At 50.9% G+C, this 17,597-nt stretch overlaps 1 protein-coding gene across 1 annotated transcript in view; it reads left to right on the top strand.

Annotated features, from left to right (window-relative positions):
* The window catches only part of cux2b (cut-like homeobox 2b), a 67,738-nt gene that overhangs the window by 30,092 nt on the left and 20,049 nt on the right, over positions 1 to 17,597 (top strand). Inside the window, exon 3 of the mRNA XM_067231000.1 lies at positions 737 to 784. Coding sequence (XP_067087101.1) covers positions 737 to 784 — 48 coding nt within the window. The remainder of the gene's footprint in view (positions 1 to 736; positions 785 to 17,597) is intronic.

Raw genomic sequence — 17,597 nt, 5'->3', positions numbered from 1 at the left:
CCCCACACCGCCAGCCCCCACACCCCGCCCCCCAGCCAGCTCTGTGTGTCACTCTGCTTGTCTCCACTCAAGCAGTCTCTCTGAGTTGCTCAGTCACTGGTGGTGTCAGTCGCGCGTACCTTCGTGCCTGGAATGATTTCTTTCTTTTGCATAATCCGCATGAATGCATATCACTGGCGCAGACTGCCTTGACAAGCCGGAGTCACAGTCCCCCGCCAGTTGTAACCATGTTAAAAAGCTACGGTTGGTGAGTAGGTTTGTTTTTAAACGGTACCACCAGGGTCCACAGAGCTTTTACACGAGAAACCCTCAGCCTTTTGCAGTGTGAGGGTGTGGAGAGCGCTGTAACCTGGTCAGTTTAACACAGGTGTGTAAAGAAATATCAAACTGGCACCACAGGCAGTCCAATCCCCTCACCTGAGGCTGTCTGAAAGCCAGAAGGAAGAGAGTGGAGTCTGAGAAGCAACTTACTGGAAATACACACTCACACACTCTTAACTCCTCACACACACACCCCGTTCTACCCCCACCTTCCTTTCAGCTTCCCTACCTCCTACCAACACACCACACCACACAAACGACAACCAAAACCAAATGAGCCACAGTCAAATAGCTTTTACAATGTGCTGTCATCCTCATACTAAAGTTGTTTTGTTGTTGCAGTGAACTCAAGAGAGTCTTAAGTATCCGGCATTTTCCGCTCTGAATCTTGTGCTCTGTGTGTCTCTGTGTTCAGGAAGTCCGGGAGATGGTGGCCCCTGTTCTCAAGAGTTTCCAAGCCCAGGTGAGTCTTTGTCTTTGTTACAGTAACATATTAACCGTGTTAAACACTGAGGAAGACCTAACCCTCAACTGTGCTGCTAGGCTGCAATCCAATTCGAGACACTTTATAGTTTACACCCTTCCAAGACAGCCCTGTGCCGAGGAGTAATGATTGATGAAGGGGGAGGAACTGAAATCCATGGCCACAAATGCGAGGACAGGTTTTCATGTTACACTCCACCTGATGCTTATTGACTGATGGGGTTTCAGTCAAAGTGGAGGAGCGTCTATCTGCCATTAGATGATCAGATATCTGGCTGCTCATATTTTCTCGGTTGAGACTAGCCCTCATTTCCTGTTGGGCAGATGCATTCACTGTGCCCTCTCAGACGCTGCCATATTGAAAAAAAGTCATCTGATACCTACCAAGGCTCTCCGCGAGCCATTAAACCAAGGTCATAAATCACATTTGTGAGCTCCGTTCTGGTCAGCTATGCCAGGGGCGTATTGAAATGATACCACAAATATGTTTTCCTACTTCTTCCGCTCTCTCATTTGAATTGACCGTCGAACACCGACCTGACAGCTGCGTCGCTGGATAGGAGAAACCTGAACATGTTTTGCCTGGTTCTCATGGGGTTATTGGCAAGTTGTTTAATGGTTTGCGATCGACTTCCGTATGCCTAAGCAGTGGTTTGTTGCAAGGGGAATATTTGCATTCAATACCGCTGCAATACATTGTGGACTTCAATGCTAATTCAATTACTATGATTGCAAAGTCTCCCAAATGCGAGAGTATCAAAAGCACCGTCCCAAATGTTTATTTGGCCGGCACGAACCCAGGGGATTAATTTAAGCACTATTGATATCTGACAACTGAGAGTCTAGAGATGTTTTGTAAGTAGATAGAGTAGATGTCTGATAATGATCGTTTAGCTGTTGCTGTGGCCTCGCTCCGTATAAAAAGGCGTGCACCGCTGCATATGCACTCTCATCAGACTAAATCCTTTTACACAGATGCAATCATTTCCTAAAAATATTTTTGAGGATTTTTTATTTGTCTTGTTTTGACTTCTTGTACTTTTTTTTAATTTCACGAACAACTCCACGCACATCAGAGAGATTCTCTCGGGTGTCAGATAAACTTTGACCTTATAGCTAATGTCAAACAGCTTGCGGAGGCTGGTGAACTTTACCCAGCAGTAGTCGCTGTGGCTCCAGCGTAAGCTGTGGGGGTTATACCTGCTGCTGCCAATAGAGATATCCAAAGAAGGAGGAGATGGGTGTGCTTGTTTGGCTGTGTATTGGCATACACTAAAGCTCCCCTACAGCTGTGTGGTACAGGTGGCGTATCAGCCGCGACAGGTTTTTGTGCGTGAGTATGTGTGTGTCTTAGTAAAAGTATGCATGTGTGTGTGTGTGTCAGTTATCTGGGTCCCTGCCTCCCCCCCCCCCCAGCCAGAGCAGGGGCCCCGAGGAGTCCCTCCTGGTGTTTAGACCCTCGTCGTGCCACTTCTGAAGGAGAAGTCGGCTCCTTTGAAGTGTTTGCGACATGACAGGTTCTCTTTCTTTTTCTGTTTCATTTCAATGTACCCCTCCCACTTCCTCTCTCTTCTTCCCGTCCGATCTAGCCTTCTAATTATCGCTAACCAAGGCGACTGATTAGAAACACGGCGACGACCTAGTTTTTCGGAGGAGCTCTGGAAACTGGAGAAAGGGTTAATCCCAGAGCTGGTGGCTGTCATTGGTCGCTTCCCTCCTTCTTCTCCTCTTTTTCCGTTCCTCTTTTCTTTCTTTCCCTGGAAGTTTGCTAATGAGGTCCCGTCAGAGCTGGGGAGAGGTGTTAATTTGGCCTTGTGAAGTAGGAAGGAGATTAAGGACAGTGAGGAGCTGAGTTTACGGCTTAAAATACACCGCTGTCCTTATTAATCCGCGGGGCCCTTGGAGACCGGCGTTTTTTGGTTTTATAATGAACACTGTCTTATAATGAAGGTAATTTTAATAAAAATCTACAGCCGAGACAGAGGAGATGGTACACGTCTCCACGGCCCCCAGCTCAGCCTCGGGGACGGGGGGGGGGGGAAGAGGACAGTTACTTCTCAAATAACAGGTCACAGGAGACACGGGCGGGTTGGACACAGAGTCTTTCACCACTCCGCGCCGCTCACGCGACTTTCACACGGCTTACCGAGCGCCACCTGAACACACGGCGAGCGCACCTCGCCAAGTCTACACGGGCTCCACACAATTTACACCTCTCGAGCACCCGTTAGAGTGTAAAGCCTCTGAAGGATTCACCTCTGTGTTGAGGAAAAGGAAAAAAAAGAAGAAAAAGTTTCTGAGTATCTGTTTCCTGTGGAGTCCAGGGGAAGAACATTCCTTCTCATACAGTAGTGCGAGATAGATACGGCCTTTGTATAGTAGGGGAATGTCGGGCCCAAATGAACCAGTCATCTTATTTTTCCTCTTTCCAATTGATGTCGTTCAGGACTCTCGGAGAAAGAAAACAGCAGCCTGGGTCCCTAATTACTGAAACTTGCTTTACAATGATAATCCGAGGAGTAATTTAGCGTGTACAATGAGAGTTGTGGTGCCTGCGCAGATGGAGATTCTGATAAATAGTTTGTAACGTGTAATTAGCAGCTCTGCCGGTTACATACCATTAACCCCTCGAGCTCAGGAATCATCATTGGCCCTCATTATCAGGCAGAAAGGTACAATTGAGCTGACTAGACATCAAAAACATCAAACAGCCATTAAAGCGCTGCCGAATGGGGGTTTGTGGACACCTGCTTTGGAGTCTAACTGTGCCATCTCTTCCCCCGAGGTTGTGTTGATGATGTAGGAGGAAGACAATGTTTTTGTCTGTGTTGCTCATTTTCAGGCGGTTCGCAACCGAGGCCTCTCGCAGACAGGAAAACGGCAACTCAACAAACTACCTGATGATGTACTGCCTCAAAGTCTCAAAGAACTACTGGTCACTAACTTACCAGCTAGTACTGTATCCTACCGTGAGTCGCCGAAGGGCGTTAAGTTCAGTGCTGTCAGGACGCATTTGAATATCTTCATAGATAGATATGTTGACCTGTACCCAAGACCCATAGCAGCCCACACCACAGTGATGTCCAGTGCAGGGACTGTGGACGCCATCGCTGTGGACCCCCCCGGCAGCACAGAGCACTCTGCCTGCCCACAACAGACAGCAGAGCCACTAGGTAGTGTCTTTTGATCATCCATCGAGAGGAGACTGGTCCTTCCTCTTTTATGATTAATTCCTGAAGGAAATGATAATTTCTCTTGAATGTATAAATATGTTATGAATAGTGGAATGAATCAAAGAGTAAAAAGATGGTAATTAATGACGGCGCTTTGATAAAAGGTTCGCCGCGCGTCCTGTGTGTCTGCGTGCGTTGCGCTTGTGTTTATCTGGCGGGCTCGCGCGTGCGTGTGTCCGTGTATGTGCGTTATGACGCAAGCTTCCTCCGTGTCATTACGAAAAGGCTCCATAATTACCTTCCTGCACGAGCCAGTGCTCCTGGGCTGTGCTGGCGGCCGCCAAAAGACTCCATCTGAGCGCCAGGCGCCGAGTGAATCTAACGGCCATAACACTTTTCCCTGCCTAATTGTCTGAGGGGCTCTATGGCACTTTCATAGATGAGGGACTGCGCCGTTTGCGAGGAGCGCAGCCATGCACTGGCTTTAACGGCTCAACGAAGACAGATCTTCATCACGGGCTAAATTGGCTGGTTATTAGGTGCAGATGGGCTGATTGGATGGCCATCCGAGGCTTCTGGTTGGATGAGGTTGGTTAGGAGAGTCATTGGGTGTGTCCACGGTTTGAGACCGTGTCCCAGCGTGTGATGGTGTTTTTATGTGTCCCTGTTGTTGTTGTTGTCGTGCACGGTGTGCATTAATTCCTCTCATATCGATCAAGACTTCATCCAATAACCCTGAAGAGCCCCTGATTAATTGAACATATTGACGTGTGAGGCAGATGCATGACACCTGCTTCTCCCCCTGGTCTGAGTGTCCAGGGTCTCCCTGGACCCCCCCCCCCACAACCTCTTGTCCTGTGCGTCTGTTTCTGCCTGGGCTGTCTAGGGCTCATTGAGCAGCTAGCAGCTAGCAGGCAGGTCTGGCCCTGGAAATGCAGAACATTACAGATGCACATCACACACAGGCCTCCAGCCCATTGTGGAGAGAATAATAGGCTCCAGGGCCATGTAAACTACAGACTCTCTGCTCCTGCTTTATCGCTCGTGTCCTCTCCACCCTGGTGGTGGTGGGGGGGGGGAGGGGGGATTCCTACATGAGAGAGTACCGTCTCTCCTTTTTTTGATCAATTCTCTACCTCTCTTCTCTTGAGCATTTTTCCACATTTGTGAGACTCTCAGTTCATAGGGCTGTACTATACCCACCTACATTTAGTCATTTTAGCAGACGCTCTTATCCAGAGCGACTTACAGCAAGTACAGGGACATTCCCCCGAGGCAAGTAGGGTGAAGTGCCTTGCCCAAGGACACAACGTCAGTTGGCATGACCGGGAATCGAACTGGCAACCTTCGGATTACTAGCCCGATTCGCTCACCGCTCAGCCACCTGACTCACCTTAACATGTTCGACAGCCTCCTATGGATTCTGCCTAGGCCTAAGAGTTTGGAGAGACGTCCCTGTCCTAGTTATTCTGGCATAAAAAGAACTCAGGGACGCGTTGACGCCAAAGACGAGCCGCGCCATGTCGCGAGTTTCCCAGAGTTATCTCGAGATGTATGACTCGTCTCCTCCAGGCTTGACTGATGTTTACATTGGTCAGGTTGTGTTTGCCCTGAGCTCCGTCACCCGATAGGGCGGCTACCGGTGTGTTTGTTCCCCTGTTCTGACTGATGTCCTGTCTGTTTGGCCCAGTTGGGTGTATTCATCATTAGGGCAGCCTGTTCAGAGGCAGACATGCCACGCCAGGTAAGGAAGGGAGAGATGTTATAAATAGGCACTTGCCTCTCTAGCCATGTGGAATTGATGAGTCTCAGCACATTGGTCTCTGCAGTGCCGGGTTTCATTTCTACAGTCCTGACAGCACCGACCCTCCGCGCCCGGAGACGTCATGCCTGACTGGCGGCGCTGTGCAAATGTTAGCCATGTTTGAGGACGCGTGCACACAGACACGGTGCACTGTTCTTATTGGCTGTGTGACTAGCCATACATGCGTTCCTTAAACCCCTGTCACCCTAACAGACAAACAGGCAAGCGCGGTCCTTCACTCTCCCGGCCTACCTCTCTGTCTACGACCAGGCCTCCTGAAAATCACTTACAGTAACTGTTATACCAGGCAGTCTCCAGGATGCCTAATTCACCCTGGCCTTTAGTGATCAGCTGGCTTGTGATTGGCCAGTGTGCTGTAGGATATTCTCTGGATTCAAGGGATGTGATTAAAGGTAAAATGGAGCTAGCACTGTTTCTGATGGTTTGATAATCCAAAACACTGTGCACAGTGGCGAGCCTGCAGCTGTATCCAATCTACACAGTTCCCCGTAGCATCGCTGTTTAAACAACGAAACAACGATAGGACCTCAGAGGAGAACCAAGTTATTTGTACTTTCTTCCAATTCTCCTCTCCCAGTGTCCAGTGGCGTGCGATTTCCAGTCACACCTATCCCCACCTCCCAGGTTAAACCCAGGGGCTCCCACTGCTGTGTCTCCTTCGGCAGACAGGCAGGAGTCCCCAAGCTGGGCTGTTCTGGGGGTGTTCTGTCTAGTCTCCTGGCTCACTCTCAGTTGCTGGCAAGAGCACAGTCAAATTAACCAATAAAAATGTGTGAAATCGGTGGCTCCGAGCCACCGAGGACACGCCAGGAGAAATAAACATCAGCGCTCGTACGACCAGGAAATACCGGATCGAGGAGGAAAAGGCGGAGGGGAAGGGAGAGGGGGCTGGTGGGCGGGGAGGACTGCTCTGGCAATTCCATGGCACGATGCCGTGATTTGGGGACCGTAGTCAGAGCCCCCACACGACACACAGCCAGGGAGAGAAGTCAGACCCTGGTACAACACAGCTTGAGATCAAACCAGGAGGAGAGCAGTTAGAACCACCCTGAACCCCCCATGTGTACATTTGAACTTCTTTGATTCCCTCTGTTTGTCTGCGTGGTTCCCCTAACTGAATACTGGATCTCCACCGGGTTTTTTTCTTCTCATGTTGAGCTGTGAAGCTATCATTTCTGTAGAATCTAAACACACTAATTAAATATCATAACTTTCTGAAGAAGTCTCTCCTAAAGGTACCTGCAATTTTAATTTAGACTTCAAAAGAGCCAAGACTTTAAAGCAAATCTATTGTTTTTCATTTAGACTTGCAATTTTCTCCTCTCTTGCGAAAGCACCACTGTACGTGGTTATGATTGATCTGGTAATTAAAATATGCAGAGAAGGAAAAATATTAACTGCTTCTTTTTTCGCTCGCTTTTTGTTTTAGAAAACAGTCGACACTTTTCTCCCCCCTTTCCAGCACAGATAATTAAATTTCACACATTGATGTTCTTTACACAGCATTCATCGGACTCATTATTTTTCCATTTTCATCTTTCTGGTGAAAGATCGATAGATTGATAAAATGATGGAGCCTATCTTAAATATTGCACGAAGAGAGAAGTTACACACTATTTGCTGCTGGCTAAGTGTTTGAACTTCATTCTCCACTCAAATTGTATTAAATATCCCAGGAAGGTAGGCCCCTCCAAATCGTACAGTTGAGGGTAAACCTATTACTTTATTTTTGCTGCCTCTCTGCAGAAAGATTTAGATTTTTCCTACTAAAGTAGTCCTATAGGATGATGCTTGTCAGGGTTATATCCCAAATGATAAAGAAAACCAGCAATTCAAAGAAAGACAGCGTAAAGTAGGCCAATTAGTACCTAGGGAACATTTTGCTGAGAGAGATAGCAGCTCAAAATGTCACGCATGCTAACGTTAGGGCCGATTGTTTATAATGTGACCTGACAGTTTGGGTCTCTTTAATATGGGATTAGCTACAATACTAATTAACATGTTGTTATATTAAAGGAACTCTGGGCAGAGTAGAGACACGTTGAGGACGACGAAGAGCAAGCCACTCGCACGCAATTACCGTTCTAGAAGGTTCCCGTGCGATGTTATCCTTACGGTTCTGTTTGCCTCACGTCGAGGTTGCCATCCTTTAAACAAGAGCGTTTTTCAGACACAGCATCCCCTTAAGGATCCAGACTCACGCACCACTGAGTTCTTTGCCTTACTCACCAACAGATATGTGTGTATTCAAGTCCCTGCTGTGGCTTTCCCCTGAGTCCCCCCCCACTCCTCCTCCTCCCCCCTCCTCGTTCTACTGTTTCATCAGAGAGGAGCAAAGTGGCAATGGTGGCCTGAAGAGGGTGCATAAAAGAACACGTCTTCAATTAAAGCCTCGGCAACTCTGCATCTCCCTGCCGTTCCTCTGCAGTTGAGAGTTCGCTCCCTGTAATTGGGTCTCGGCGGATTCCGTGCGAGAGTTCCCGTTAGTCGGCGTGCGGGGCTCTGCCAGGAGGAAGGCTGGTGGGACGGCCGAGGGGAACAGATGTCTGTGTCGAGGCTCAGGCTGGCACAGAGACTGTCAGAGAGACAGGTAGAGACACTAGCAGAGAGGCTGTCAGAGAGACAGGTAGAGAGACTGTCAGAGAGACTGGCAGAGAGGCTGGCAGAGAGGCTGTCAGAGAGGCTGGCAGAGAGGCTGGCAGAGAGGCTGGCAGAGAGGCTGTCAGAGAGACAGGTAGAGAGACTGTCAGAGAGACTGGCAGAGAGGCTGGCAGAGAGGCTGTCAGAGAGGCTGTCAGAGAGGCTGGCAGAGAGGCTGGCAGAGAGGCTGTCAGAGAGACTGGTAGAGAGACTGGCAGAGAGACTGGCAGAGAGGCTGGCAGAGAGACTGTCAGAGAGACTGGCAGAGAGGCTGGCAGAGAGACTGGCAGAGAGACTGTCAGAGAGGCTGGCAGAGAGACTGGCAGAGAGGCTGTCAGAGAGGCTGTCAGAGAGGCTGTCAGAGAGACTGGCAGAGAGGCTGGCAGAGAGACTGTCAGAGAGGCTGGCAGAGAGACTGTCAGAGAGGCTGTCAGAGAGGCTGGCAGAGAGGCTGGCAGAGACTTCAGCCTGTCTCTGCAGACTCCAGCCTGTCTCTGCAGACTCCAGCCTGTCTCTGCAGACTCCAGCCTGTCTCTGCAGACTCCAGCCTGTCTCTGCAGACGAACAGTGCTGTTCACCCAGTCACAGACAAGGAGACAGAGACATGCTGCATCTCATCTGCCTCTGTGGGTCCCTGGAGTTGCTATTAATGCTGGAACTTTGTTTGTTTTTTGTCGTTTCTGTCTTGGATTGCATCATGTGGTGCGAACACATACTTCCCTAAACTGTACTTTTTACGCATCCATATGCATGCGTGTGCATGGATGACATTTGTAAACCAGTCATGTCTGTGTACGGGGTGTTTGTGTGTGTGTGTAGAGAGAGAGAGAGAGAGAGAGAGATGTGAAGGTTGACTGAAAGCACAGAGAGATTCAGTGATGTGTTTTTATCACAAAGCGTGGTGGGTGGTTCTCGACAGCGTCGAGCACAGAGATCAGTCTCTGCCCTTCACCTGAAGGACAGCCAGCTATTCCCCAATGAAATTAGTCAGCCTCTGTGGTGTGAGTAGGCTGCTGTACCGCCAGGCACGCAAGCTGCCACGTTCGCACACACAGAGGAGAGGGATACGCATGCAGGCACACACACACACACAGACATACACACACACACACACACAGACATACACACGCACACAGACATACACACACGCACACACGCACAATTCCCCCCCACATGTGGGGGGGAATTACAGCCATTGGTTGTTCTGTTTCTGCCCCTGTCACAGATGGGGTCCCGGCCCGGGGGAGCTTGTGACACCGATCTCCCTCAGACAGCGTCCAACACGCTCAACCAGCGATACCACACTCATACCTTTCGTTGTTTGTTTACATTTAGTCATTTAGCAGACGCTCTTATCCAGAGCGACTTACAGTAAGTACAGGGACATTCCCCCGAGGCAAGTAGGGTGAAGTGCCTTGCCCAAGGACACAACGTCAGTTGGCATGACCGGGAATCGAACCGGCAACCTTCGGATTACTAGCCCGATTCCCTCACCGCTCAGCCACCTGACTCCTTGTTTGCGTCAGCTTGGCCTCCCCTCCCTCCCCAACTCTCCGGGAGCAGAGGCGTGTACAGTGCGTACAGTAAGTCATCAGCACACTGTCTGCTCTCTTTAGGAACGTCTGCCCGGCTCCTGTCTTCCGAGGACGTTTCCTCTCTAATGAGGCAGGGCCTGAAATAGCAGCATGGCTAGCGCCGCGGAGCCGTGACGTCCCGTGTGAAAACCCGCCCGGATCCCGGTGGCTGCAGCCCTGGGGGCCTCGCCGCTTCCTTTATTTATAAACCGATGTGGAATTGTCCTCCGCTCTCACCCTATGGAGCGTTACGTAGCCGTCGGCATCCGGAGAACGGAAAGTCACGACTCTCAGATGCACGGCTCTTTCAGAGGCTGACGCTGATCATATGACGAGACTTTGTTTCGATATTAAAATAGAATATTCGTATAATAATATTCAGTATGTCGTAAATGGTCATTCCTGACATCCTAACTTGAGATGATTGTCCTGTTCTTCTTTAGGAAACACATGCCACGACACGGCCCTGTAACTCCGACATTAACCAGGACCCCATATAGAGTGCCTTAGGGAGCAGCAAAGCTGGTCATTACAATCATGACATCACATTTCTGGCTGCGGAGGTCAATCAGTGTACATTGAGCAAACAGGGCTCATTTGTTTGACAGCTTTTAGAGCAGCGTTGGCACCGCACCCTCTCAGGCTCTAGGCTGGCATCCAGCGGGCACAGAGAGGGTCCCGGTGGGGAGAGAGAGCAGAGCGTGCCCGGGCTCCAGCTCAGGGAACGCAAGGGAGGGCTAATGTGCCCCCCTTCCCTCTCAGTGAGCCTTGTACACCAATCGGCTGATTTATCCTCCTGAAATGGTCACAAACTGGGCCTCTTAGAAACACGTAAAAGCTTCTACAAGTGATCATCAGGCCGCTTCCTAAAAGGCTTTATGTACTGATCTGACACTTTCTACACTTTTGGTGCAAGCTGATTCTGGGCACATCTTGGCCTGCACCTGAAAATAACCTGACTATAACTTACTGCTATCAAACTGTCACTTTGTTGAAGGGAATTTTATTATGTGTCCCCATGTATAAGATTGGGAAACATTACACAGTCCTGTACAACAGGATTCTACTCACTCACACACACACACACACACACACACACAGACACACTCATACACACATATATACAGACACATACACAGAGACTGACAGACACATACACACACTCTGTGAGGTTGGACAGTAGTCCTTACCTGCTGCTAATTATAGTGGGTGACGGCACACCTTTCTGGCACCGGGGTGATCTGTCATTGACAGGCCCACAGCGCCGCGCTGACTGTGAGAGGGAGTGATATCTCGCGGTAAAATATGTATGACATCAAAAAGCCTTAAAGGTTATTACAAATTAATAATGAGTAGTGGGGCTAGAGTGGTAAAAAATAGCTCTCCCACGGTGTCGTGTTTAAATGTTTAATTCAACATGCTCCGGGAATGAAGCTGGACTGCCTCCGAGCAGATCCAGCATGCCTCCCCAGACCGTCTGTCCACACCCTGTGACATGCCTGCTGGGACTCTATACAGACATGCTAGGATGGACATTCATAATTAATACTCTGCATGCATGATCATTCATTTGGCTCCCCCACCCGTGCTTTTCCTGAGAAGGTGTCGTGCCTTTATCTGCACTTCTTTCAGCAAACACGGATGTTCAGAAAGTGAGGGTTTGGTCGTATTAAAGCTCAAATTCTCTGTAGGGTAACAAGACACCGAAAATCTCTCTCAGAGTGTTTTCTCTGAAGTTGCATCGAATCATTGCCCCTGAACACCTCACGCTAATGTCTGAAGACACTGTACAAAATTGCCTTGTTTATGCCTGTAATGTAAGCTGTCTGTTCCAGTGTCGCTCACTCTCAGTGGAGCCGGCGATGGTGGCAGCCGAGTCTGGAGTGAATTTGCCGGGCGACTACCTGGGAAACATCAACAGTCATTAATTATGTAAAACTCTCCTCACAGTGGGAGCAGAGCGCTGCATACAACTGCAGCGCCGACTCCTATTAGAGTCAATGTACTCTACAATGAGCCCATGCTGCCTGGGGGCGGAGGGATTATCAACCTTCACCCCTCCCCACACCCCCCCCCCCTCCTCCTCCACACACACACTCCTACAACACACACACACACACCTTCAGGATTGCAGTTTTATTAAGTTTTGCACAAATGTGCGTGTGTGTTTAGCCGAGGAGGAGAATGAGATGAGGCTCTGCGCTCTGTCTCTCTCCACTAGCTGCTCCATCATTCACTCCTCTCCGTTTCACTTCCCATGATTTGATTTTTTTCCCCCCTTCTTCTCCTCCGGAGTTGCCAGCTTCCCTGCATTCTCAATAAAACGAGAAAAAATAGGAGAATCTGACAGGATAAATGATATCTCACGCCAGAACGGGGGAACATTGGAGGAGGACGGTTTTGATGCTGATAGGGCTGTCACCGGCAGTGCCCTAACACCGTATCACCTAGCCTGACCTTTCGTCAATGGGAAGTCCCTTCTCAACAGACAAGAAGACATGACGATTCTCACCGTGTTTTTTTGTTGTTTTTTTAACACTCTTGGTCTTTGGAAAAAGATAGCAAAGATACCGTTCTCCTTCTCTCGGCCAGACTGTCGGACTCCAGGTCGTCTTTGTTTCTCCTTTGTTCTCCAGCGGCGAGTGTTTTCTCGTGTCTGTTGCTCGTTCATCAGCCGCCCCTTCTCTGAGTGGACGCGGCTTTGGCATGATGTTCCTCAGCAGTGAAACAAAGGCAGGGCTGACACCTGTAATTAATTAGGCTATTATGCATTCTGCAATGATAATTGCCTTACTGGAAAGTCACCAGCCTTCTGAGAGGCTGAGAGAGGAGAGGTGGTCGGGGAACTCGATCCATCATGGAGGAAGGCTCTCTCTCTGTCGGCCTCTCTCACCTTGACTGTTGTCGGCCGGGTCCGGATAAACATTGTCAACAGTTGTCAGAGAGGTAGATATTTGCAGCTGTGGGTTCCCCCCCCCCCCCCCCCCCCCCCCCCGGCCAAGCAGGCCCCTTGGGGGGGATGCCAGGGGTCTACGGCGGCACAGAGGCTGGAGGCTGGCACACACGCTCAGGCCGTGCCACCCCATCTGCTGTGGTCTAGGTCACTGGGGCACGCAGTCCGAGAATTCGGCCACTTTGTCTTCGCAAACAGCCTTCACCTACTGTGACCCTGGCTCCTCTCTCTCTCGTTCTCTCTCTCTCTCCATCTCTCTCTCTCTCCCTCTCTCCCTCTTTCCACCTCTCCCCTTGTTTCTATAATTGTTTTACAGTTTGACCCTGTTTGTTCATGTACTTTCCATTTCTCCTCACCACTTCCTGTTTCGCTCCATCTCTCCCCCTCTCGGCACCTTCCCCCAACTCCTCTCTCCATATATCCTGTCACTACATCTCGGACGTCCTTCTGCGCAGACCCACAGTCTCCCACCTGTAGGTTGACCTGTTCCTCAAACATCTCCAAGAGCCTGTTCTCCGACACAAAGCCCACCGCTCGTTCGAACTACAGAGACGTTTAGAGAAGACTGTGTTTTCCTTCATCTTCGTCCTGACTTCCTTTATCTCCGTCCATGACTTTGCCGTGACTTTGAGGTGTTGCATTTGAGGCGTTCGCGTCAAGTTTTTTTTCTCAGTGCGGGTGGAGTTCCTTGGTTGGATGTACCACCCGCGCTGGGAGAAATGGAGAGAGAGACAGAGAGAGAGAGAGAGAGAGAGAGAGAGAGAGAGAGAGAGAGAGAGAGAGAGAGAGAGAGAGAGAGGTGGGGGTGGGGGGGCTGGCAGACACCTGCAGGATAGCAGGGTCTTTGATCCGAGTTTAACGTCGTGCTGTGTTCTGCCTCACGCGGAGCTCACGGTGGCTTGTCCGTCAGGATTACGGCTGCCGCTCCGCCTTGATCTGCTGGAGATCTCCTCGCGCGCCTGGCTGGGTGTCGTTAGTACCCAACACACACACGCTCTGCCGGAGCCTCACCTGAGGGGCCCGTACCTGCAGCCCTCTCCCCCCTCACAAATACAGTGTCGGCCCACTTGATTGATTAGCTCAGCTCAAGCTGTTCCAAAGTGTCCTCTGATAACAGACCTCATCCACACAGTCAGGTCGAATGCGAGGCAGAAGAATATGATTGTGGCCGGTCGTGGTTCTCCGGCGTGGACGATGACAGGGGGGGGGGGGGGGGCGGCGTTCCGCCTGGGGAGAGCCACAGCGGCGTCCGTGAGCGAGACGGCGAGATGAGTGACAGGTGCTGCTGATTGGAATTGACGTGGGGACGGGATGTGTGTCGGAGAGGCCTGACTGCTCATCTTGCCGGGCGGGGGGAACGGGGGCGTCGCGGCCGTGGCGGAACCTCTCCTCGCAGAGGAGTGTCACCCAGAATAAAGCCCCTCAAACCAAATGCAACGCGCGTGTTTGCGCGTGTACTCGATATGTGCATGCGTAAGCATCTCTGCTTTGGCACGTTTGTGTGTGGCACGCACGCCACAACGTGTGTGTGTGTGTGTCTGCGGGCGTAAGGAACGCGTGCGTGTGTGTCCCTCTCCCTCAGTGTGTGTTTACATCCGTCACCTCTCCCCCGCCCACCTCCTCCTCCCTCTCTCTTCTCCACCTCCTCCTCCCTCTCTCTCCTCCACCTCCTCCTCCCTCTCTCTCCTCCACCGCCTCCTCCTCTCTCTTCTCCACCTCCTCCTCTCTCCCTCTCTCTCTCCTCCACCTCCTCGCCCTGGCATTCCAGTCCTCAGGACTAACGCCGGGGCGTTTGGTGTTTTCATAACCTGCACAGTCCTTGGAGGCTGTTGTGACTGGCTACATTATGAGGTGGTGGGGGCCTCTCAGTGTGTTGGTCTAATAAGCCTGGAGCATCACAGGGGTGTTGTGACACGCTGTCAGGCCTGGGCTGGGCTAGCTGGCTCTGGGCAGGGGAGGACGAGGGCTCCCATGATGGTTCTCTGACCTTTGCATCATGGGGAAGATGACAGGTAATTTCGAGGCCTCTGGGAGCGTGGAACCATACAGTCCCCCTTCCCTTATCTCTCGCCTCTCTTCATGCACCACCGGTAACCACATTCTCCTCACATCGCTCGCACGTGTGCGAGCCCACTCTCACACACACTCAGGCACAGGTCTGCACACGGACACTTGCAAGCACACACACACACACATACACATACACATGAAAACACTTGCACACACACACATACATACACTGCGGGAGGCTTAGCAGAGACACCCACCCCACACCCCCACCATCGTCCCAAACTCTAATCACCTGCATCACCACACACCCCACCCTCAAACACCTCAAATCACAGGAGGTGGCAAACTAGTTAGGCTGAGGAGAAGGAAAAAAAGCGATGATTTAGAGTGATAATTGCATAATCACCAGTTGTGATAATTGTAATTGATGACTGCATAATTGCTAATTGCAGTCTTTATGGGTACCTCTCTCTCTCTCTTGCCTTTTCTCTCTGTAGCAGTCCTCATGTCTGTGTGTCTCTCTCTTTCTCTATATATCTCTATGTCTCTCTCTCTCTATCTCTCTGTCTATCTCTCTCTGCCACTCCATCATGCCTGCCTATGTATACACACACGGAAGTCTGTCCACGCCCACTGCACACACACACACACACTCTAGTGTGCGTATTCTCCTCGGTTTATCAGTAAGTATTTCCCAACAGTGTTGTCCCACAGGCCAGTGTTCAGCCCACGCTGTCTGGTCCTCTGTGAAGAGTTATGGACCTCCTCTAACAGGTTTCCTGTCTCTCCTCTCTGGGGTCTAACCCTGCTTGTAAAACCTGCTCCGAGTCCCTCCCAACAGTAGCCATGTTCTTCCTGTTATCATCAGACAAGCCTGAGAGGGAAGTGGTGGTTGTTGTCGGCTATTGTCTCCGCGATAGCTGTCCTGGCTCCTGCCAGCGAGCAGCTGGAGAATGCTAGCTAATCCCATGTGTTCGACTGGATGCGGATTAGCATGGAGGCAAAGATGAAGACGAATCTCACATCAGCGCACATTATGCCCGACACCTCGGAGTGCTTTGATGGTGGTGGTGCGGGGGGGGGGGGGGGGTGTTGGGGGCGGGTCGGGGGATAGGGGGGTGAGATGGAGGGGTATGCGTAGCGAGTGCTAACGTGATTGGGCATCAGGCAGGCGTGTGATTGATGTCTCTGCTGGCGTCTGTAGGCAGGTTAATGGTGTGATTGTGGAGGTAATCTCCGTGTTCTCTCGTTAAAGGATGATGGAGGGCCAGGAGACCCCCTTGTCTGTGGAAAACCGAGCCTGTTGCGCGCATGCGGTCTCGGGCGCTTCACATAGGCGGTCGAGGGTCCTTTCAGACGCGTGTTCCCCAGTCAGGAGGCCATGTCAGGACAGAGAAACACCCAGGTGTTTACCTTGTTCTGCGTGTTTCTGGTGATGCTGCTAGCTCAGTGCACACTGAGGTCTTACTGCTGACCCAACATCCTCACGTCATGTCCTGGAAAGAGAGGGGGATGGGGGGTCAGGGCGGGGGGGGGGGGGGGGGGCTGAGTGAAACAACACTGTAGCTGGCAGTCGGCTGAGAGCTGCAGACTATTGCATCTGTATCGATTAGACTCTAGCCTTTCCATTTTCCATGAACTGTGGCCAGCAGCTCCGAGGCGGAGTGATGGGAGGAATTTGCTTGATCTTTATGATATTTCTTTAAATGTGATGCTGTCGTTAGGCCTCCCCTGGGAAGACACAAGCCATTTCCAGTAAATCAAGAGCTCTCTTGTCTCTCTCTCTCTTTCTCTCTCTCCCTCCCTCTCTGTTTTACACAGTTGTTATTTATAACCACTCTAAACAGTTCCCCCACCGATCCCATAACTGTTTTCCGTCCTCTTACCAAAATGATATTTCTGAACTGTCCAACCAATAAAGCACCGCCCAGACTCCCCATGCTCACCAGAATCCACTGTGGGCGATCAGATAAAAGCTGTAATCAACACTGACAGGAATGACATAGACAATAGATGACAATCATTTGGATTCAGTTTGCTGCTGGTGGGGGGGGGGGGGTGGGGGTGGGGGGGGCGTCATTCCGGCGGAAGAGAGCTGATCTGATTTAGTGTCGCGGAGAGTAGCCAGGACATTGAGGCTCGGACGCGGACGTCCTCTGACTTCCAGAACAGGAGCGCTCGGAGGGCTCTAACCCACATACCCACCAGCACAGGTGCTCTCTCCATGGGGCCAGGTGGCGGCTAATTCCCTTCCTTTGTCCCTCCTAATGAATCGTTAATTGGTTTTGCGTCGCCCGTGGAGTGGAGCGTAGCAGGTGCTGAGCGCGGGGGTCACAGAGGCCCGCGCATGCTGACCTGCCTCCTGGTGCACGCCAGCACCTACATTTAGCAGGCCAAATGTCACCTCGCAAAACGCCAAGGCACTGGAGGGAAAGGGGCCAGTGGACCCCTCAGTACACTGAATGCTCCTGAACGCAAGCCCTGCCAGAAAAAAATCCGTGGCGTGGCTATGCCAAACACTTGTTTTGGTATCACATACCAGCTTGTTTCGCAAACTATTTATCCATGTGTTCACTTAGTTTTGACTGAGTTTGACATTGTTTCAGCATAGGGGGAAG

The sequence above is a fragment of the Osmerus mordax genome, chromosome 28 (assembly GCF_038355195.1).
Source record: "Osmerus mordax isolate fOsmMor3 chromosome 28, fOsmMor3.pri, whole genome shotgun sequence".
NCBI classification, from domain to species: domain Eukaryota; kingdom Metazoa; phylum Chordata; class Actinopteri; order Osmeriformes; family Osmeridae; genus Osmerus; species Osmerus mordax.
The sequence above is the reverse complement of the archived record's forward strand: the minus strand, read 5'-3'. Positions and strand labels throughout refer to the sequence as shown.